This window comes from Cupressus sempervirens, chromosome 2 (assembly GCF_028749045.1).
Source record: "Cupressus sempervirens isolate cs-2001-9-10 chromosome 2, ASM2874904v1, whole genome shotgun sequence".
NCBI lineage: Eukaryota > Viridiplantae > Streptophyta > Pinopsida > Cupressales > Cupressaceae > Cupressus > Cupressus sempervirens.
The window spans coordinates 93,548,808-93,573,942 of record NC_143119.1 but is presented as its reverse complement, the minus strand read 5'-3'; the positions used below and the strand labels follow the sequence as shown (position 1 = coordinate 93,573,942).

Genomic DNA, 25,135 nt, shown 5'->3' with positions numbered 1-25,135 from the left:
ATTGATGTATTTAGACTTTTAGTATTTACTTCTAGTTTGACAGATTGAAACTATTTACTATTTTGCTTCCTACCATGAGCATTTCGCATGAGAATGCAATTTTGTACGCACTATGCATTTATATATATCTAAACTCTATTTGTTTCTTTTGTATTGTCTTTAATTAACTTATTAAATGCATCTTCTCATTAAATTTTGCAAAATAAATGTATTTTTAATTAAATTTCAGCGGTTTTTTAGGTTCTCGAGTTTTTCCCGAGTTTTTTTTTTTTAAATCGCCGAGTTTTTCCCAATTAAACTTTTGGGGGGCTTGGCGAGTTTTTGCCTTTGGCGAGTTTTCCAACTATGATGAGGAGTATCTGTCAATTTTGAAGTGGGAATTTCCGCTGTCAGAACCAGTTGCAGCCATTCTTAGAATGATAGAATCTACAAATAGTAAACAACAACAGAAAGTAAATTTCTTTGATTGGATGTGCAAAAAAATAAAATTCAAGATCCCCTCACAAGAACCTTTAAAATCAAGTAACATAGGCCTGGTGTGTTTGTACAATCTAGCTAGAATAAGCAGATTATGAAGAAACCAAGGCTGTTGTAAGTTTTAACAGCAATCACATCTGAATTCACCTCAAGAATCAATGCATTAGTGTATCTGATATCATTGATAAGATGGAATAAGTGAAATATGAAGGGCCCAAGGTAGTAGTATTATTAACTGTACTAACCATGAGTTGACATGCAACTATGTATCTAGGCTATGTGCAGTAAGAAGTGATATGTTGGCTGAATATACCAATAGTAAGAAATCATAGTGAGGTTAAAGTGCTAAGGCAAATTACCTTCCTTTCTATTGGCTAGATTGAAAAGAGAATGACTAGTGACTGACTAGTAGTTGTAACCTATGTGCCTTTGCCGCTACTGTGAATGGTGACGTTAATGGTTACTGGTGCCTTTGTCGTTAACCTATATGCCTTTGCTGCTACTGTGAATGGTGACGTTAATGGTTACTGGTGCCTTTGTCGTTAACCTATATGCCTTTGCTGCTGTTGTGAATGGTGACTGGTTCTGCTGCCTTCAATGGTGAATGGTGTTGCTGTCGTTAATGGTGAAGCCAAGCCTGGGTATTGCGTTCACAATTCTACCAATCGACTTTACAAAATCGTGGGTCTAATTGGAAAATTGACTTTACAAGCCATGCTTTTAGGTTTATCATTAGTCTTTAAAGTTTACATTATAATATTAATAAAATAAATTAAAACTATTGTGTTGAAGTCAACCAAAACTAGAATCGTGTTAAATTCATTCAAAATTCGCCGTGTGGTTTCACATTCGCTCAGTATTCGACCCGAGTCCATATAAGCGAATTGGCATCGAATTTTAAGGTGAAATTGCAATTTGGGATTGAATACGAATCGACTTCGCATATACAAGGAACCAAATTGGAAATTTTCAATTGGCGGACTAAATACAGTAACTTAGATCAAGATTCAAATATATGTAATGTCCCCTTTTTGTAGCCATTATTTCCAAATGCATTGTTAGCCCTATTCGCCATGATCTTGCAAGCTACCCAAGACAGTACATAGGTCAATATGAGATTTGACCTAGGGATTTCTAGTTCCTGGCCAATTGGAGCTATTTTGACAAGGTTTTTCCCAATAACTACTTACTATTTATAGGAAGTCAGCTGGGTTCAGACTTTTAGCTTTTTTCAAAAGTGGACTAAGAGTGTTTGGTCGGGATCTTTCTGACAAGCTATCACACATGACCTTCCAAGTTTGTTTGATCATTTATTTTAATGTCAAAAAATTTAATAGCCTATTATTATGTCACTTTATTATTAGATGCATATATTAATTTAAAGTGCATCAATAAAAAGACATGGAAAGAAATATGAAGGGATAAGCCAATGAATTTGAAGAGTCACAATGTTGGGCATTAAAGGGGAAAAGCTTGACTCATTTGGACATGCTTGGATATTGGTTTTGGAATTAGATTCCTTCTCTTGAAGAATTGAAAGCTCAGCTTCAGCCAGCTTGAGCACACAAACCCTCCATCCAAAAGACAGTGGACGAAAACCCATTATCCATGGAGACGCCATGTCAGGTGTCTCACTTGTGCTTACAATTTATTTCTATTTTCCAATCTGAGTGTTATTTTTGTATTTACAATTGGAGCTTAACATTTATTCTACTGAGGAATTTGGTTGTATTATTAATTGGGAAAACATATTGTTGTTGGTTATTTATGTATATTAATGAAAAATGGAATAAAAATCATTTAGTTTTCCTGAGGGTTTATTTGCTCGTTTAAACCTGAAAGTTAATATTACAAGGTTGCACAGGGACGGGGGTACTTGGGGTACATAGGGTACGGGTATGGGTTCGACTATTTTTCATTATAGGGGACGGGGGTACTTGGGGTACTTAGGGTATAGGTACGAGTAAGGGTTTGACTATTTTTTATTATAGGGGACGAGAGTACCTGGGTATGTCAAACTTTATTTTTAATTATACTTATATATTTATAGAAAATCTGAAATTATGAGTCATGACAGTGGTTTTTCAAAACAGGAACTATGATAAAGTTTGCAAATGTAATGTATTGTTTTTTGTTTCAGATTTGCTATATGTTTGTAATAATATTATTTGATAAATGATTTGATGCATAACAGAGAAGGAAGACTTTAAACATGAACAAGAAGATCATATTATATGGCAATGACATATTGCAAATGATAAAATTCTGACTTCAACAGTGAAAGTTTATTGTTAATCAATATTTTATCAAAGTTTCAAATTGATTAGGTGTTGACTTAAGCTTGATGAACAACAAGCTGATTCGCAAACAAATCACCGAAAAAAAATCAGAACTCTTAATCAAGGTCCTTAGCTATGATGCTCTCCACCAAGTACCTGGTACTTAGGGTATGTGTATCCGATACTTGGGTACGAGTACCAGGGGTATGGGTACAAGTACCAATGCAACCTTGAAATATTACCAATAAAAAATGAAAGATTACAAATATTCATTTTATATTAATGAATGATATAATATATTAATAAATGTTATCACTAACTAACTTGCCATCAACCAACACTCATTCAACATACAGGTTCAATTAAAAAAAACCAAATTTAATATGAAACGATGACTAAAAAAAATGAATTAATGGCAATGATAAGTGGAGTATCGTCCATATTAATATGATGTAAAATGTTTGACCAAGGCTAGGGTAAAGATAATGCAATGTTATACCGTTAATATCAACTACATGATATACTTGACTATAGTCAATAGTAATTTGAAGGACAGGGCATGTGGGCTTGGTATTCAACAGCAACCTTAAAGAGACTATTCAAACTAATCACATAAATCATTGAAAGGCAGCCATATTAAATAAGATGTCAATAACCAAACATTAATAATATTCATCAGAACACATCAATGTGATTAAGAGATGCAAACATCTTGAAGAGTTAACGATTTCAGAAGTGAAGTGCCTTATGTGCACTCAAGGAAGGTGACCTTTGCATATATAAGATATAAAATAAGTATCCAACTCATCATTCAAGGATCATCGAATAGTGCAATCATTATCTTGGGTGATTATTGGAATCCCCTTTAGCATATTGAACTAAAATTTTCTGATTGCCATACCTGCCAGATCAGTTGTGATGTCCCTTACCTAAACAGCTCAACTCGCAACAGAGGTTGGCCTATCATTTGGGTTCTTGTAGGTCGCCAATATGAATAGGTGAGCCATCTGTAGGGGCTCACTCTATAACCTATTTTGGAGAGTTTGAGACTGCTTGCTGAATCTGTAAAGTTTATTACCAGATTTAATTGATTGCAGAATTTTTGTTGCAAGTACAAACAATAACACCAATGTTTAGAATCACTTCCAGAATCTGCAAATGTTAGTGCAGTAATAACAGAAATGAAGTATTATCAAACTCAAAATTATCTTCGATCCTTTTGGAGCGCTTGCATTAATAGATTTCGATGCCAAGATTACATCAGGCAAATTGAATAAATACCAACGGAAGGGGTGTGAGGATGAATGGCCATATCTCTAATTGGAGACATTGACATTCGTTCTCGCACCCGTTCATTTAACTAATACTCATGATTAGTTACTGTCATAAACACAGTGACTAAATGTATAACCAATCATTACATCTGCGGCCCAATATAAAGGATAGATCGATCATGATCTAAACATCAAAGGAACCAAAAATAATCTCGATCATGCCTTAATGATCTCAGAACATATATATATCTCATCGGTTGCAGACTGTGGAAGGGACAACAGCATATACTTATGCATATATACATAATAGCGTGTGCATCATGCTGTTGTGCGTATATACATATGTATGTGCTTATCACAGTAATGTCAGACCGAAGCTACATGCATTAACACTCCCTCTTAGCTAGGGAAGACAAAGTGCATATTTATAAGCTCTTCTTTATATGAAAAGTAATATCCTCAAGATATATATAAGAAAATCAAGTCTCATGATATTGTTTCTAGTTATGGTGTGTATACAGATATCAAGTCACATGATATCCACCATAAAAGATCATGGTACATCCATAGATATTAAGTCGCATAATATCCACCATGAATTTGAACATATTGATCTTCAACAGATATCAAGTCACATGATATCATAGTTGTGGATTTATTTGTTGAATTCATTTTCCACCGGCATTTGTTATCAAATTTATGAATATGTACTCATCATTATAAAAATTACAAAAAAGTCTGAAAACCTTTAAAAACACAAACAACAAAATCAAATATTGCAGAAAACACCAAATTTGGAAAAATTCAGGAAGCCAAACAAAAATTAATAATTTCACTAGTTAGATGGTTGGGGATCAGCTGGCAATCTACAGGACAAAACAACCACAGCAGATGATATTAATTTGTATCTAGCTTCCTTTCCTTGTTAGTTATATATAGACACAAGACTCAGACTCAGCCAAAAATCAGCAAGGCTCCACAAAATACTAGTTTCTAGTGTCTTACCTAGAGTGAGTTCCCCGCGAGTCTGGGCCCCTGGAACTAGGTTTTGTGTGTATGTGTGCGTGCGTATGTAAGGTAGTCCATTAAACAGATTAAACATATAATCATATTTAAAAACAAATCAGTGGGGTCCAAGGGGTTTAGCTTAGTTGGTTGAAGCAATGAGTTCTCATTGTGGACACCCTGGTTCAAATCCCAAGAGGGACATCTTTGTGGAATTCTAAGTTGTGACTCTTGATCTTCTATTGGTTGTATTCGTCTCATTTGTAAAAAGTGGATTCTAAGTTGTGACTCTTGGTCTTCCAATTGTTGTTTCTAGTGTGATTGCTTGAAAGGAGCTTGAATAAGTTGTAAATGTTGTTCTTAAGGAGCACCAGATATGTAAACGATCTTAATATTTAAAAAAAAAAACAAATCAGTGGTTCTGATTTGCACTTATTTACCAGCAAATTTATATAGCCACAAACAAACAAACAGCTATATTAGTAGAAAGTCAGTAATGTGCAATTCTTAGATTAGACAATGAATTTGATTCTCCACCTCTAATGATCTCAGGGGATAGGAAGTTTGTGAAGGGAGTGGTAAAGTAATTCAGTTGCATTTCAGGAGGGTCTCAACGCGGGTAACAAACTTGAAGGAGCCAGCTTTTGGATTGTTTCTACACCCTAGTCACAGAAATTCTACCATCATTGAGGTTAACAAGATAGGGAAAACAGATTCATGTACTCAGATATCAGCATAAAATAAGCAACAAGATAATTTATTTGATTATTAATCTTCATGATGAATTATAATAAGGTTAGACTGCAAATTGTCCAAATCCTGATTATGTGATGTGCATACATTACATTGTGTGTGGGCGCGCGCTAGGTCAAATACAAGTCTATTCTTACCCTCTGAGTTTCCAAACCCAAACCCTAATCTGTGCTAAATTTATGCTTTCTAGGTCAAGTGATGGCAGCTATAGAAAAAAGGTCATTACAATTGGTTTTAGAGCATAATCCTCCCATCTTGTGAAGAATAGTTAATGCGAAACTATCAAACAAGAGGGAGTATAGCGAACATGAATAAGAAAATAGCCAATGAAATGAGAACTTTCAAGAAGCAAACTAAATCAAACCCTTATGAGCCAAATAGAAAAATCAAAACAAGGACTCCTTCGGGCTTTACAAAACATGAGGAACTCAATTAATAACCTTAATAATAAGAGACATAACTTACAAGCACTCGGAGAATAATGGGCACCCTTCCTACCTAGGGAAGATACTGCAACGAAGGAAATAGGATTTGATCAATCTACAAATAAGAAGAAGATATTACTAGAGCTTATGCAAGTCTTGAGTTGGATATTAGGAAATTAATAATAGTCTAAAAATTTTGTGAAGCTAAAAGACATGAGATGTCTAAAAGGGAAAACTGATAACCAAATAAAGACTTAAACCATAAAATGAAAAAAGAAACAACTTGCAAAAATTGTCACTCATGCTTGCTTGTAAAATTTGAACACTTATTTCACCCTCAGCCTATTGATTGAAGAATATTCACTACAACTTGCTATCCTCCATTTAGAGGGATTGGCACATGAATGGCAGCACCATGGATCCACACCCAAGGTCACCAAAATATCACCTCATATGAAGAATTCTCGTATTAATTCAGTAAAAGGTTTGATAGAAAGCACCCCCAAGAAGATATCAAAATGTTGACTCGAATAAAACAAGGAGCAATAGAAGGTTACAATGCTGAATGTCAAAGAATCTTAGTCCAAGTTTTGCGAGTGGATTATGAAAAACTTATATATTTGTGGAGGGATTAAAAGATTCACTAAAAGGTTTAGTGAGTTTTCTCAGACACGTGTCCCTTGAAGATGCCTTTTCAAATAGCCTTATGGTGAAGTTTCATTAACAAGTAACAAACCCCCAATCAACCATACCAAAGAAAATTCCCAAGAAAGACGGATTTCACAATGCACTCCTTGCAAAAGAAGAAAGGGATGAGTTAGGAAGGAACAGATGCTTTGAATGCAAGGGCTGATGGGCACAAGGACATAATTGTAATAATAACACATGACTCGGATGCAAGAAAGAATGGTAACCTAGACATTAATGTAAAAAGAAGAGGGGTAGAGACCAAAATATAGAAGTAACTTCGAAAAATAAAAAAACGAAGAAAATGCAAAGCAAGAAAGTGAGACATGAAAACAAAGATGAAGAATATGGAGTGAAAGCCACATCCACTCAATCTTCCAAGCATTGAGTTTTGAGGATCAAAAGTACCATCCAAGGAAAAAGATTATCTCTTCGGCTGATAGGGGGCATCAAACTACTTAATTGTTATAAGACTTCTTTCAAAAATGAAACTAATGACCAAGAATTTTAAAGAATTTATGAGACCACAAGATCTTTGGTTAGATGTAATTCCACAACAAGAGATCACATTGGGAAAATATTCCATTCGAGTGGCCTAGCACATTGTACCACTAGACACTAATGTATTTCTAGTTGCTTCATGTATATACTCCCTAGGGCATTTCAAATTTGACCTTTGTAACATAAGGATCCATTTCAGCATCAAGGTCAAGAAGTTACCTTAGAAGAAATACCCAAAAGTTCTCCAAAGCTAGTTTCATGCAAAAAGATAGAAAAAATATTTAGGCATGGGCAAGGAGAGTGGGCTGTCGAATGCTTGGTGCTAAACAAAATTGCTCCAAAAAATCCAATCATACACATTAATATCAAACTCATCATTAGGAAACATAAAAGAGTGTTTGGTGATATTCCACAAGGGTTACCCTCCAAATAGGGAATTTGAACGTTTCATAACATTAGAGAAGGCAGAAAAAAACAATAATTGCTACCCTTTATAGAAATCTCAATAATACAAAGATGAAATTGAAAATACTATAAAAGAAATCAAGATGGGACACATTCAGCCCAATTCAAGCCCTTTTGCATCATTAGAGACGCTTGTTAGTTAGGATTGAACAATGATAATGTGTAAAAATTACAGAGCATTGAACAAGAAAACCATTAAGAATTGCTACCCCATTCTGAGAGTGGCTGAACTTATTGATGAGCTTCATGAGGCCAAATATTTCTCCAGGATTGATTGCAATTGGGATATCACTAAATCGGGATAAGAAGAGATGATGTACCTTAGACCACTTTTAAATGTCATTATGGGTGTTTTGAGTTCCAAGTCTTACCCTTTGGCCTCACTAATGCCCTAGCCACTTGCCAATCATGTATGAAACATGTCTTTCGGAAGCAATTAAGGATATTTCTACTTATTTTCTTTGACGTAATCCTCATTTATAGCAAGACATGGAAGGAGCACCTCCAACATATTGAAGAAGTCTTATGTATCTTGGAATACGAATCCATGTTTGCTAAGGGTTCAAAATGTGAGTTTGGCTTAGAAGAGATCCTTTATCTAAGCCACAAAATCAATGCAAAGGGAGTAAGTGTGGATGACAAGAAAATTAAAGCAATAAAGGAGTGGCCAAAACCAACAATTCTTAACTCAATTTAGAGGATTTGTGAGGCAATGTAGTTTTTGTAGAAGCCTTGTAAAGTGTTTTTTCCAATAAATCTGCTCCACTAACAGACTTAAGGAAAAAAGGGCCTTTGGGTGGATTGATTATAATGTCCCCTCTTCTAGTTTAAGGAATGAATGCTAGACCCTATAACAAATTGTTGGTACAACATAGGAAAATGTTTATTAAAATATAAAACATGTTAGAAATATTGAACTAATTAAGTATTAGTCTAAATACTACCCTTTCTAACCCTTCCTAATCCCTCAAAAGAAACTCTCCTCAAATCACCTAACCCTCTGGTGAGAATTGCTTCTCGATTAGGAAATCATCATATGAAGAGCGTCTTCCTAAGGCCTCTTGGGATGATATCTAACTATACACTTTATAACACTACTTGGTAGAGATCCCACCTCTAACCAAGTCTCTTATTTCTAACTTATGCATATGTTTGACCACTACAATATACATATTGTCTGTAGAGATTCATAACGAATCTCTCTTTGGATTCCAAGTTGGAATATCGACATCCATATAAAATGCCCTCTTAGTCTCTAAGTCCTAACTTGGCATTCAAATGAATGTCCTCTAATCTCTGAGTTCTTAATTAAAGAAACCCAACACCTATAGTAGATGTTCTCTACCAATATTGGTTTGGTCTCCACAAGATATAAAACTCTTCCTATGATTTATTTTGTGTCATAAATATGACCAGATCATCTAACTTATATTGTCCCTTTGATTGCCCTATTTCTTTATTTTGTTTGTTTTTACCCTTACTTTCTTATATCTTTATAATTCACAAGGATATGGAATTGTTATGTATAGTGACTAGCTGCTATGGCCAATATGTATTCGTTCTTTATTGGTTCTTACTTTATGATCATATATTTATTAATCACAATAGAGAATAGTAACGCATGCTTTTGTTTGTATGTATAAATAATGTCGGTTCTGATAGCAATAATATTTACTGACTATTGTTCTTGATATGAATTGGTGTGCGTATATGATTAATAATTATTAGTGATCTAAGAGTATGATTTATATTTGAGTAACTTCTTATAAGATATGAAAATTACGTTGTCAATAATTGACTGAGTTTGACTGCTTATCAGGTGTAGTATTTGCAATGTCTATTATATGTTAGTGGGTATTGTTGCTCCAGCTGTATATCTTAATGCTTATTGGACCATTCTTAGCTGCTTTGTCCTCAAACCCATAGTTGATTCCCATAGGGAAATCCCAGACCATTTATATCTGATGCCAAGTATAGTGTTCCATGAGAAAGGGAATTAACTGGAATATAAATCTTGTTCTAGTCCTTTGTTATTGCTGACTCTGTATTTTTTCGAATCTTATGGCTTGGGTTGAATTGATTGCTAGTTCAAGAATGGAAATACTCTTTCAGTAATCACACAACACCAAGAAGATAGTGATGGTGCCATGATTTTTTGCAAAAATTGGAGACCTCCATTTTAGAAATAGTGTTAGAAATCAAGGTCAACAGATTCTCACGAACACAAATAAAACTATAAGCATCATTAATGTCCTAGAAACCAGCATGTCATTAAGAGTGATGTTCTGCTGAAGATGGAAGAAGAGTTTATTGAAAATATATGTTTTCAAATATTAGGCTTCAAGCCAAAAGGGCCTTAGTAATTTTACGGCCCATCATAGCAAAGCAGATAGCAATAGAATTGCCAAAGCAATATATCTAACTTAGTCTGATCTGCCAAGCTGGTCAACCAAACAAGTTTGAATCAAAACAAAAGAAGATGGATCAAGCAGCCAATATTGGTTAATGTGAAAGGCACGCGTCAATGATTCTGGAAATGATATGGAAGACCTACACAGCAAGAGGAAGTAAATAAGAGTTGGCATCTATAACGAAAATATTTTTGGTTGGTACATTCTGTGATGGACTGAGGATGCTTAAGGATATTTATGTTGATAATATATCTGTTTGTCCTTATGGAAGGGAAATAAAAGGTTCTCTAATTATTGAAATTAGAATGCCTCTTTGTATAAATATTGATATTGATATCAGACTCCATGCGTACTCAGCAAGTATGAAAGGATTTGAAAATATGAATTCTGCAGAAATACAAATTCTTTTGCTTCCTTAACTGGAAGACATATTCTGAGATATGACACCTTATAGAATAGAAATATCTCACCCTTCTCATTCAGAGCTTCATACACTTGCATTATGAGCACACAAAAACACAGTCAGCAATTCTTTGCCAGTCACATGAATTGGATAGCGTTGGGAGTACAGGGGCATCTCAATGTAGCGATTGTGTTTGAATATACAGAGTTTTAATAAAGCATAGACCCAGAAATGTTTCTATCATATTGAGGCAGTTGTCACCATTACACTAGGAACCACCATGAATATCAGTTTTTTGAATTGGCTTCTGAGGATCATCGTACAGAAATTTTCTGCATTAAACTCTGCTGTGAAGAGACATGGAATTTCTGACAAAGAAACAAAACAAAACTTTGAATAAGAAACAGTGAATTCTCTGAAATCAGCCATTCTGAACAGAGGGTGTAGCACGATCAGAGTAATGCAAATTTATGCATCACATATTGATCTGAAGTCATGGACTATCGAATCTGCAAACACAACAAGCAGTGCATCTTGCATATCCTACGAAGCCGTCAAGAGATAAGATATCTTAAAAATTATTAAAATAAGTCATATCGTGCATATGTGTATCAGCAACTATGTATAGTTCCTACAGAAACTGGGTTACAAGAAGATCAAGAGATAGATTGCAATTGCCTGACTTAGAATTGCAACCATTTCACAACCGCACCATCCCACAATTTGCTTAGTATCTAACGGTTCCTCTACCCACGTTGGAAGTATAGCACTTTGAGTCTCTATGGTGGCATGCTGAATTTATTGTGCAGGCCCTAGACATGGCCATGGACAGACGAACGTCAAAAGTAGTGCTCCCAAAATCAATAAAACAAACTTCACACGCCAAATAGTATGTGGAGAATAAATCTTTGATGATTAAGAGTGTATCATTCAGATGTTGTGATGAAAATTCTGACCCAGGATTGCCACGATGGAAAAAATACCAATGTATTTCACTCACGGTGAAGTTTATTCAAAAGCAGCAATAGAGTTCAGAGTAATAAACAATGGTAGAATATACAAGCGTAAGAAATAAAACAGCATCTAGCAACAATATCTCCATGATGGTGTTCAATAGACAAATCTGGAAAAGATTAAAGTGTGCAATCATTTTTTGGTGAAAGTGGATGATGTTGGGAGTTGAAGAATGAAAGTACTCAGCCATATTGAAGTCCTTCAAAAAAATCGATGACAATATTAGAAAATTAATTTTATATAAATGGAACGGTTTACAATTTGATGGGCATCCATATTTCACAGAACTGCTAATCATTTTGTAATGATTCATATCTAAAAGTTTTTTGTTTTGTTGCAGGTCTTATGAATGTGTGCACGGAAGGAGGAGTGTTTGTTTGAACGTACATTAAAAGAAACATGTTAGAAAGATAGATAGTTCACAAAGTCACTATGATCGGATGAGATAAAATCATTTGCAACAATTGAAATCTCCAGGAGGTTCTTTCAGCTGTAGAGTCACGGCGTTCCATTCATCGTCTCTAGATACAGTGGTCTTTAAAATTTGTAAATAAACCATGTTACATATGTTTCACAGTTCAACTTAGGGATCAATTATTTTTTATGAAGGGGTGTGATGTTTGAAAAGCACCTGACATCTTTCCAAAGTATATATGTATGAAGGCACAATATATACAATAGACAATAAATACAATTTCTTATAATAAAAAAATTCATACTCAAGCTATTATTAGACATTTGGCAAAGATTGAATGATTGAACAAAGCTCGTGGATTTGCATTATTGGATTAAAAAAAATGCAATTCTGGGATAAATTTGCAGTGGATGGATCATCTTAAAGGAGTGTCTTTATTGCAATTTTATTTCCTGCATAATCAGCAAGCAAAATTATTTATTTTAATTTCTAGAGTCTAAAATATTATTATGTCCTTTATAATTATTTTTAAATTCTATAAACAATTTGTATGATAGATAAGTGGATAGGGTCAATTATAGCATTTTAAAATTGATTATAGCAAATACTGTGAAATATTTAATTGTTTCCGAATCTGTGTCCGGTTTGTCTCCCAACCATAGGAGGTAAAGCACATTCTAGACTAGTTTAAAATTTGCGTCTATATATTTGATCTGTCACGTCTTGATTACTAAATTGTTTATGGTTAAGGTGCATAGAACTTTATAAAGTTCTACGTAATAACTTATAATATTGACTCTGTTTGCCCTTTTAAATTTAGGCACTGGTCTCTATATTATTCAAGATTCATAATCCATACACTAGAAATTATTTCATATTTTTCCTTTGAAGAATTAATATATTCATTTGTTGCAATAATCCATAATAATTATTCTTTATTTAAAACACTTTCACATTTATATATTCATTTATTATTCTTAATTCATTATTTGCAAGTTTAAAAGTTTTTTGTAATCCTTGCCATTTGGGAAACTTCCATTACATTCAAATTCTAATTGATCTGTTATAAGTATCTTGGACTGGAGTGATTTGTTCAGGATAAAGTACACCCGCCTTGGCCTTGCACAGCCAGAAGTGCAAAAGATCAAATTGGTTGATCTTGTCAAGTTGGCCATAACCGGTTGGATATCCAAGCATCGAGTTGGCAAGACTCATAGGATTCCAATCTACGGTTTTGGGAACCAACAGGTAGGAAACACTCTTATGTATATTAATATTTCTCTTTTCTAGACCAGCTGACTGTTACGTGCCTGTCACTCTGTTAAATATAATTCCATTCTCTATTATAAGTTCTCTTGTGTGTCTAAACTGGCAGGTTCTATCAGAGGAATATGTCTATTTGTCTATCATTCAATGGTTGCCCTCTTCTTGGTTCACTGGTTTCATACTATAATTTCTGATGTCTCGTTGCCCCTCACTGCTCATTGATTTCGCAGTTTCCATATACTGGTTCTTTGACCTTTCTCAAGGATCCTGTTTTGCGCTTGTGTTCAATGTTTCTCCTCCCTCCTTTGTAGTTGGTAGTCTGTTCAGATATATAGCTTAATTCACATATTTTGAAGCAACGCAGCTCTAGCTAAGCGGTGAGTTATCATATATTTCATTCAAGGTTAGCTTTGATTCCATCTCTCTAAATAATACAGATTACCATCTCATAATTAACATAATGATGTATCTTGATCTTTATATTATTTATGGTTGCTTCTCATTGTCCCAAAGAATAATTACTTGTGTCCTAACATTATTTTCTTTGTATCTCTCTGCATGTCTGATATGAGCGACATAGTACAGACTCATTAATATGAATTCCCTACTTCATATAATGTTCACCCAAATTATTCTTAGAAGTTTGTTTCCTTTTCATTACTTACTAAATAGTCCAGTCTTGGATATTATTTTCTTTATTTATATTTTTGTTACGAATATTTTGTTCGTGGTTCTAATAGAATACATACATACATACATACATACATAGATGTATATATATATATATATATATATATATATATATATATATATATATATATATATATATATATATATATATATATATATGTTTGAACTTTGAAACATATTTTGTATTGTCTTATATACTTGTAATTAAGGAAATTATGTGTCCTAAAATATATAATTATATCTTTCGTATGTTACTTTCGGGTTATGACATTGATGCAACATAAAAAGCTTTTGAAAGTTAAAAGCAATGAGCTCATGTCTTGTCTTGGCCATCCCAAAGACACAAACCTTTTAAATTGCAAAGCAATGCTTTAGGAGAAAGAACTGGTGTGATGCTTATGCAAAACAACTATCCCATTGCTTTTGAAAGTCGCAAGCTTATTGAGACTGAGAAACATTACTCTACCTACGAAAAAGAAATGTTAGCTATTATGCATGCCTTAAACTCTTACTCTCTCAATCTTGTCAAGTGATTCTTGAGTGAAGGTTGTGTGATTCTTGGCTTGGAAATAAATCACCCATTACCTTTAACAGATCAAACACCAAATTTCAGCTCAAAATACACACCCAATGACAACTTCTTAACTATCTTGATGCAACACAAAGTAATCATAAGATTCTCTTTTTCAAGTTCCAACAACGGTAGAAACATATAGAACTCGACATAAATTTCAAGTCAAATTCAACTTCTAACTTGGTGTTTAAAATAATCCGAACACTTTTGACTTAAATGCAAAAACTTTTTAACTTCTGGCAAATCAACAAGTTCTACAGGGATACCCTCTTGCTGATTCTTTGGGACTTGCATTGATAAATGTGGGTACTTCCTTGGACACCATTACCAATTTGCCTGTGGATATTTAATGCATAATATGTTCTGATCACTACTCTCCTGTTTCTAATTAAAATATTCTCATTTGTGTAATGGTTTGCACATATAATTTGATGCCACTGCTCGCTTTTGCAATCTGTATTCAGTTCATAAGCTTTGTCTGTCATCCCTCAAGATAGAAGTTTGATATCATGTATCTGTATTTAGATGGCATTTTAAAAAGAGAATTTGAAACTCCCCATGGAAACTCTAGAGTGGAAGCTTTACTTGCATCAAAAACAGCTATCTTCTAGGATTCCAAAAATTTGAGTTTTATCTAAATAAAATCCCCAAAAAGAGCAAGAATTAAATCCAGATCTAGTTAAAGTGGTAGTCAACAATCCTCAAGTGGAACATGTTTATTTGATATAATATCTATGCTAAACTTCAACAAACTAGATTTTAATATGACTGGGATCATCATTAAAAAAATTATGTGGTATTAATCAGTCATCTTGATCCTTGTTTCGATTATCTGGATTCACTGAATAATGCCCTGTATGATACATTTAATTAAATCTAGAGTAACACAAAAGCTATTTCCTGAGATTTTAGGACATCAAGGGCATAAACACACACCTGAAGAAATGGTCTCCGGAGTATAAGTTCTGCAAAGATGCAACCAGCTGCCCAGATATCTACGCCAGAACCATAATGCTTTGCTCCATATAGTAGTTCAGGTGCCCTGTACCATAATGCAAAAACCTGCAATAATGAAGAAGACTCATATAGTATTTATAATAGACAGGAATTAAACAAGCAAAAATAATCAATATCTATGCAAAAAATATTCTAACATTATAAACTCCCAATGTCAACACTTCCAGAGTAGCTTGTAGCTTATACCCAATGTGAATTCTATATTTGTAATGTCCCCTCAATTAGGATTATTGTTACATCCCAATTTTTGACTCCATTTGAAATGTTCATATAACTGCTGAGGTATCACGTGAAGTTTGTTGACAGGTAAAATTAGTTACAATCGTGTGAAATGGTAAGATGGTTGAAATATCCCCAACCGGATATTTACCGACTTCTCTTTTAACAATATAATCAGAACTAAAACATGGCAAATGTATTTCGGCACAATGGAATCCAGTAGAAAACCACAATAGATATTTGACTAACTTCTTATTGACTATAACATTCAAACTCAGATATAGGCAAATGGAATACAATACTATAATAAAACCAGAAGATTTTTCACAAGAATATAACCCGTTATTTCACAATAACATTCAAGATTTGAACATATAACAATGCGTTATAAACCAGGAAACTCTTATAACTCCTTAAAATATGTTTTCTATTATACAGCAGCAATACAATAACCAACACTAACAAATCCAATCTTAAATACAAATTAACAATTAGATTGGAAAACTAGAATAAGAAACTGTAAGCACATGTGAAACACCTGAACTGATGTCTCTGAGGACAATGGGTTTGCGTCCACTATCTGCCAACACGAGGGGCTATGTCCTCAAACTAGCTGAAAGCTAAAGCTTTCTGAAATTTCTCACAAGAGAGAAAACTAAACTAAATCATAAAATTAAGCATAACCAGCAATGAGCCTCTTTGCCCTTTTAATACACAAACTAAGACTCTTTGACTCCCCTCTGGCTTTCGTCCTATACCCTTGTGGCTCTTCAACTTCCCTATAGCATTTTGTCTTATTCCTCCTTGACCTTTTGCCCATTTTATAACATTAAATTGACCTCTTAATAATTTGAGTCTTTGTCTCATAGTCAATTTTAACAATATATATTATAAGATTTCAATATTTCTAACTTCCCAGAAAGGGGACGTTACAATGGTTAATCGTTATAATCTCATATGAAGTTGGCATGCTAGTTAATTGTTATGATGATATTTTAATGCTATTTTGGAAAGTTGGTTATTTATCATGAATTCACGGGAATTGAAAAGGTAGTTAGCCGTTATGATTGTTTATGATAAATAACTAGTTATGGTAATATGATTTAATTGTGGAGAATTTCCTTGTAGGAGCACGTCAAAGGGATGGAAGCATTGTCAGAAAAGAATTGGGCATAGGGGCACCACCATCATTGGGCAAATAGGTATGAATCTTGAATCACCATGGCTAAGGGTAAACAACTAGGCAAGCAAGAGTGTGCATAGCGCAATACCATAAGCTACTTGGTAAAACATATAAAATATATATATATAGCTATCATAATCAAAAATTCATGTTCAAAACCATTACCATTGTTGTTCTATGATGGCGTCTCCATTTTTCTTCATCATACATACATACATACATACATACATACATACATATATATATATATATGATGCCACCATGATATTAAAACTCCAAGATATATACACATATATAATATGTATGTATGTATGTATATAAATATGTATATATAAAATGGTAGGATGCCACCATGATATTAAATCTCCAAGCTCGTCTCTATTAACCAAAATAACAAGAATTGGAATCAGATCAAAATCGGCAAGGCCGAATCGAATTGTGAATCAGCCATGAATCTGAATCGAATCGGCCACGAATCGGCAAAATTAAAAAACCCTTGAAATTTAGTGAGTTACTGATTTCATAAACCCTTTATTGCTGATTCCATTCACCAATTCACAAAAAATCATTTGGCTTGAATCAAATCGCCAAATTGCGTGAATCGTCGTGATTCTTGGAACTATGCTATTAACATGTGTGTGTGTCTGTGTGTATATATATATATATATATATATATATATATATATATATATATATATATATATATATATCGCGAGGATATGAGGTTAAGATAAATCATAATTCTCCGAATTATACATGTATATAGATATACGTATTTTAACAAGTACGACTTTGGACATAATGATAGCGTGATGTCATATATTGAAAAATTATATAATTAAATATATATATATTTGTTTTAATAAACTTTTCAAAGGAGCTCTTTAATATTTTTCAAACTTATAAATCTCTATGAGAAACGTCAAGTACATTTAGTGCCCTTTTCTTTTTAAATTGGAGAACTCAAGAAACCAAGTATCTTGTTTTAAAACTACCACCTTGGGTTGCAGCTCAATTTATAAAACTTCTCACATTGCCGAGGACGGCATTTAGCTTTTTCTTTTCCTCTTGGCTCTCTTTGTTACATGAAAAGATTGAATTTCATTTATCTCACGGGTTTCTCTGTATCAAATTTCTAGCATTTGTCTCTACAATTCAGACGACTTGGGCCACTCAGTCAAAACTTCTCAAGTCTCACTGATCATCGATCAAGTTATATTGATATCATTTACCTTCTTTCTTATCAAAAATCGATGCCAGCATTTATCATGTTAGATTTTAACATGCCATTGTTCCTCTATCAAATATGTGCCAATATTACAAGTGAAGTATAGGTACTCGGCTCATGTCTGCCAAACTTCTTTCATTTTTCTTCATGATCAAATGCAAACTGATTAGCATCAAATATGAGTCGAAATGCACAATATGTGTCTCTCATAATGAACAGTTCTTACTTCTTATTACATGTTTGTGAAATATCGTTTGCGAATTCTGAATCACAAAAACAGCTTAATGCCAGAATTGTTTTATCATTTTACATCAGCTGAGGGCCAGCAATGTACTGCTAATGGAAGAATTCCATGCTTAGCAGAATGATCGATCACCAAGGAACTCACCCTAGCCAGAATGGCCAATGAAAGAGAATGAAGAGGTAGAGGAGATTCCTACAAAAGGAAGAACAGAAATCAAAACTATCAAACATGATAAATTATTTAATTAAACTCTAATGGCCGGGCAAGGTGTTTCATGTCTATTCGGGATAGGGAGGACCTATCTCAAATGAGATTATGTGGAGATATTTTAAGGGTCCGCAGTTGGGAGGTTAAGCCCCTGACAATGTTTCCCCTCTCCACGAGATGTCAAGACATACACCGAACAAAGATAAGTTATGCATTCAAACATATGTTGGTAACATGTATTTTACTTTTATAATGTTTATACGAGTAGAAGATATGATGGATTGATTTACATCATTGATTCAATTATTTCCTTTAATGAAAGCAACATTTCTCGTCAATGTAATTGGTAACTAGTTAGATCGGTTGGTCTTCCAACTGAACATGAAATATATCTGTGCAAGAGATAGGTCTATCTGATGAATTGTTATTTCTGTCTTTCATTTATGTGAATATGAGTGTATCTTCTGACCGTATGTTATTGCCATGGTTAGCAATAGGAAGAAAAGGAATGATACAGTGGCATTTGATGCACTAAATGATATAGTGGTATTTTATGCCCTAAATGATACAGTGGTATTTTATGCCCTAAATGATACAATGGTAAATGATACCCTAGATGGTATAGTGGTATTTGAAGGTATTTGTCATTATGGTAAAGTGGTATAGCTATTTCTTCCTAAGCGGTATTATATATGGGCTAACCTAGATTTTGCAAAAGCATCCCTAGACAGATTTCGGTTTTGAATTCTATGGTATGTAGATTTTAAATTCCTTGTTAAATTCATTGTTGATGTCTTCAATTATTAGTTATGAAATTTTTTGTTTAACTAATTGTAACCATTAATCTCATTCACATGAACATAACTGATATAACTGTCTTCCTATGAATATGAAGTAATAATTGTATTTATTGATATGCTTAGTTAGGACCTAAGAAAAGTGGTTGTTACAGTTATCTTGAGATAAGTAATACCTACAAAATACATGTTAGAATTTAAAAAATAATAAATCTAACTATATTATTCTACCCTCTACCCTAACCCTAACCTTAAAGATGTCTCCACATCGGGATCAATAACCCTCCTAGGGATCTCAAGGTCCTGAATGATATATCATCAATTCTAGTACCATCCTCAATTGCTTCTCCGTCTTCTATGGAGTGCTCCCTCTAAGGTCCTCCTAGAAGAGATATCCTCTATCTAGGGCACTTATCATATATGCATATGTTGACTCCTTAGAATATTCTAGAACATGGAGATTATATCAATCTCAAGCATGTCAGTCAGATAGAGTTTATATCAACTTCTCATACCAACATTATAGGAATTATAGAAATTCTAGACATGTTGGTAAAATAGGGATTACATCAATCTTTTATACTGACACTAAAGAAACTACAATAATTTTAGTCGCGTCAATTAGGTAGAGATTATATAAATCTCTCATTCCAACACTATACAACTTTGGATCAATCTTTTCCATCATAAAAAATTTTAATAATCCCTTTATAAAATTATCAAATATATTTAATGATTATAACAACACAAATAATATTACTTTCATGATATCTTATATATATTTTCATTTATGCAAATGAATATATATAAACATAATTCTTCACTTTTTAAAGGATTAACATAATAAAAATACAATAACATAATATAAAAATGAAATATATTCTCCCTTAGAATTTACCTCTTAGTATTCTCCCACATGAACTTGTCTCTATTCCTCCTAAAAGGGGGCTGCCACTTATATTTGCCTTTTTTATTATGTATGGAATATTTTTATCCCTTTTGGTATATACTATTGCTGACACCTTTATTCTTTCCAAGGAAGAATAGTTTATTTATATTTTAAATGATGCAAGCTTTCATTTGTGGAAGAGGATCGAGGTATTATTTGCTGCATACCAACTCTTTCTTTTTCCTTACTCAACGTAGATGTTAATGTGCTGAAAAATCCAAACTATTCCCCATGCACCTATATTAAATACCTTCATTAGGCTGCACTAAGCGGCGTGACCCTTGAGTTGCATGTTCATTGTTGTTGTTGTTTTTTAATTCTTTCATTTTTCCTTTTAAATTGTCGAGCCCACTTTGATTAGCATGGTTTTGGTTTGGATCAGTTTATTAAACTGATTTCTTTCGAAATGTGGTTATCGGTATAAACCAATTCACTTATATTTATCGTTATTATACTTTAATTAGTTTTGAACATAGTAACACAGGGACACATCCCCCCCCAACCCCCCCCCCTCTTTTTGCCCCACACACCAGGGACTTGAATGCACCGAGGACTTGGGAACTCCGTTCCCAGCAGTGCCACTAGATACCACCAGCTCTGCCGAGGATGGGGGGATGCCCTGGTGCTAACTATTTGCCGATTTGACTATTTATGTTCAATCTTCGATGTTCCAATTCAATGCAATGTTCAAGTATACACTCTTTTACATCATTATATCTTATATTGCAATACATTTTTTCATAACTAGCATTTTAAGTACCATATGTCTAGTATATACAACCCCCTCAATCCCTCGCCATCCCCAAATTAAGGCCCCTCTGTCCCCCCCATCCCGAAAACTTGTCCCCTTGTTCCCCCATCCCCCAGGGCAGTGTAACTATGGTTTTGAATAATAAATATGTATTATTTTATTCTTTTATCATTTGAATATATTAGTAAATATTATTATTTGAATATTAATAATTATTGAATACCAATATTATTTGAATATTGAATATTACTATTTGAGTAATATTGGTAATTAACTTATTAGGTATATGTTTATTCATTGATTAATTCACAACGTAATTCAGGTTCATTGCAATGTATATGTCTCCCATATAGCTAAAACTTAAAAATAAAATGCTAAGACCACAAGAGAAAAAATCGACTAATGTACACAAGTGACCATAAATTTGTTAGACTGGTACATACATCAGGTACAACAGCAAATAATTAGGTAAAATGAAGCCCTAGATTTGGAGCGAATACAATAAACAAGAAAGCGAAAAAATTAAGAAATTAACAAGCATTACCTAGAATATTCCAAAGGCAGACTAGAAAGGGGTTATTAGAATGTGGGTAATAGCTTATCTTATCTTTATCATGGTCTTGTATTGTACATTTATTATTGAATTCAGTGAATTTATCGATTGAGTTCAGTTATCCAGTATTTTTCTATCTATTGCAGTTCAATAGAATATTTTCTCTCTTGTGCTATTCATTGGCCTCTAGATCTTGGTTGTTTTTTTTATTGTTATATGCAAATTCTTACATTGTACCAAAGCAATTCTTACTTCTTTTATTTTAGTTGCTTACGTTGCTGTCATAGGTTGCTATTTCATCTGCGTTAGAAAGAAATTCGAGCACATATTCTTTCATTCACTTAGTAAAGTTCAATAGGTTGCAATCGAAAAAGAGTGGAGAACTTAGTATATCAGCATTCCAACTTGTGTCTCCTTTCCCACAAGCAGAATGAATACAAAGAAGAGAAGATGAAGTTGTGGGATATAAATGCAGAGCATATAGACTTGGATGCTTCTAGTGCTCAACTTGCAATTGATGCATTGGATAACTTAGACAGTGATAATGTGATTGGTGAACCAACTAATGCCATTGGCACTGAAGAAGAAGAAGAAGAATAAAATATTAATCCATTAGTTAAATTTGAAACCTAAACAATGAAACTTGAACTTGATGTTATGATTTATCATTTGACATTTTAATATTTTGATGTTGGTGATTTTATGACCGAATGATCTTGATGCTATGATAACAAATTTATGGTGTTTACTGTTTTCTTGTTTATATGATAATATGTGACATTCTAGTCTTAGTTTGTGCTTATAGGCTGCACATATATATATACTAAAAAACTCAAATCCCATTTCAAAATGCCGTAACGGCTGACCAATTTTTTAAACCCATATTTGAACCCGAGCCCGATCTAGCAACTTAGTTTTAAAACATCCATGTGAGAGGGGTGGACTATGCACAAATAGAGAGAAGTAATTAGACATAGTGTCATAGTTTATAGCACGGGTATAAAGGTCAATCAGGCGTGGCTATTCAATTGAGGTGTAGCCTCTCATATATTCATCACATATAGTCTCAATTTGAAATGGCAACAGCTAGTAATTCCATTCATATCCATATTACGCAAAGTAATTGGTAAAATAATGAATGTGTTATTAAACAAAGATCATAAATGATCTATATATACAAGTATACACAAGAATGTTTCTATAATGAACAAAAATAGAGAAATCGAAACATTCTGGTGAGAGAGAGAGAGAGTATGGAAACATTGAAGAGGAGAGACCATTAGAAATAGAAAGAAATTTACGGAAGAGAGAAACAAAAATAAAGATATTTAACTCTAATAATTCAAGATACTCATCATGAAAAACACAGAAATACTGAGAAGGGGAGGGGGTGAATCAATATTTAAAACATTCAACACAGTAAGCAAAACTAACAGTAAGCATGGAAGACAAGCACATAGATGTTTATCTCGTGGAAACCCTTTCGGGTAAAAACCACGGTATCACTAATCTCTTTCAAAAAGGGCTACAACCAATACAACTGAGAGCAGCAACTCTAACATTCAAAAGTATCCCAATAAGAGGCTACTACCTCTTACACCAATGAGCAGCAACTCAACCACTGGCTACAACCAGGACAACTCTTAAAAGTACTTAGAGCAGGCAAGACAATTCATTGGCTCTCTAATTTATACAGTATTGTATAAACCCCACAACAAACAGTTTGTTTTCAAACCAATTCTCAAAAACAAGATTGTGCTCTAGTTATTGCCAGCTGAGATTCTTCTCTCAAATTAGACTCATGATGATGCTTCTCTCGAAAAGACTCTAACAGTAATTTTAAAAGTTAGATATCAGCTCTCCCATACACTGCTTTCATTACCATGCACTCCTTGTGTTATCAGCTTCACAGTTCCAAAATGTATTATTTTTCTTCCAATGTGCACTAGACTCCTGTCTCCCCCCTTTTTTGCACACACACAATAACTCACAACTATTTATACGTATCTTATACTTTTACTCAATATAAGATATAGAAAATAATCCTTGTCACCCAACTACAGCAGCATCTCTCTACTTTTTAAATTTTTCACCAGTATAGGTTAATCACTTATACTTAAAAATTACTGTTTGAAAAGATGGTGCTCTCTGGTTTTTGTATTTACGTATACAAGAGACTAAAATCTCTATATCACTCGCCCAGACAATTTTTCTTAATCATGTTTTCCAAAAACATTTTCGGCCACAAAACATATGTTTGCGACAATCATCATGAAATGGTCAACATTGTCTGAAATTCACCACTCTCGTTTGTGTTATCTTTCACCTTTCGTAAAAAAATTTAAAAAGCAGGAGCCCTCTTCCTTTTTCAAACCCGTCAATCCAATGTCTATTCAAGAGAGATGCCAAGACCCATAACAAGAATGTTGACTATCTGCTGAATGGAGTCCAGCGCATGCAAAAAACGAAAAACACTTTTTAATTTCTTGTCAATTTTAAGAAAGAATGGTCGCCGACAACATACTCTCCTTTTTATGTCATGTTAAGCACCCACCATTTTACACTCATGACTTTCTTCAAGAATAAAACAAATGTTCTCCACTATGCTCAACGTTTGTCGGCCATTTGTTCAAAAACAAGCGTATATATCAACATTAATATGAAGTTCTCAAACCTGATCACTGGGTGAGAATACGATAGCAGATAAGGATGTTACTCATAGATTGATTATGTATGAAGCCCGATCTGGGCAGGATCATAAGTAATTAAATATCTTCAGATATTAGTATATAGGGGAATATACATACATATATACATATATATATATGTGTGTGTGTGTGTGTGTGTGTGTGTGTGTGTGTGTGTGTGTAGATTTGTTCTACATACTGATATCAAATCCAACTAAAGCTATTACTTCAACACCCCTGTTGTGAGGTCTTCACACCATCGTCCCAAAATTTTGGGGACCCCCCTTTTTTTTGATCGCCTCGGCAAATTTTTGGATTGTCCAACAATTTTGAGAATTTTGAGCCTTAGACACTTTCAAGCCAGTGGGAGAAAGGTTAGATTTATTTTCACCCAGTTTCAACTTGATTTTCCAGAGCCACCAATTCTATCCTTAGGCCAAACAAATTTCAAAGTTAATTCCAACTTGGCAGGATAAAATTGTAAATTTTGCACTTAGACATTTTCTTTTGAAAATTTGGATATGATTGTATAAATTTGGATAATTTTCAAAAAATGAAATTTTTGTTAAATTTGGTCTTTTGGAAAATCTTAATTATTTTTTTTGGTGAAGATAATTATATTTTTGTGATGGTGAAATAAAATTGCAAATCAATTTTTGGC

General features: G+C 33.6%; 1 protein-coding gene across 1 annotated transcript in view; it reads right to left on the bottom strand.

Annotated features, from left to right (window-relative positions):
• The window catches only part of LOC149571190 (cyclin-dependent kinase D-2-like), a 90,027-nt gene that overhangs the window by 24,469 nt on the left and 40,423 nt on the right, over window positions 1-25,135 (bottom strand). The window contains exon 4 of the mRNA XM_089812766.1: window positions 15,576-15,701. Coding sequence (XP_089668892.1) covers window positions 15,576-15,701 — 126 coding nt within the window. The remainder of the gene's footprint in view (window positions 1-15,575; window positions 15,702-25,135) is intronic.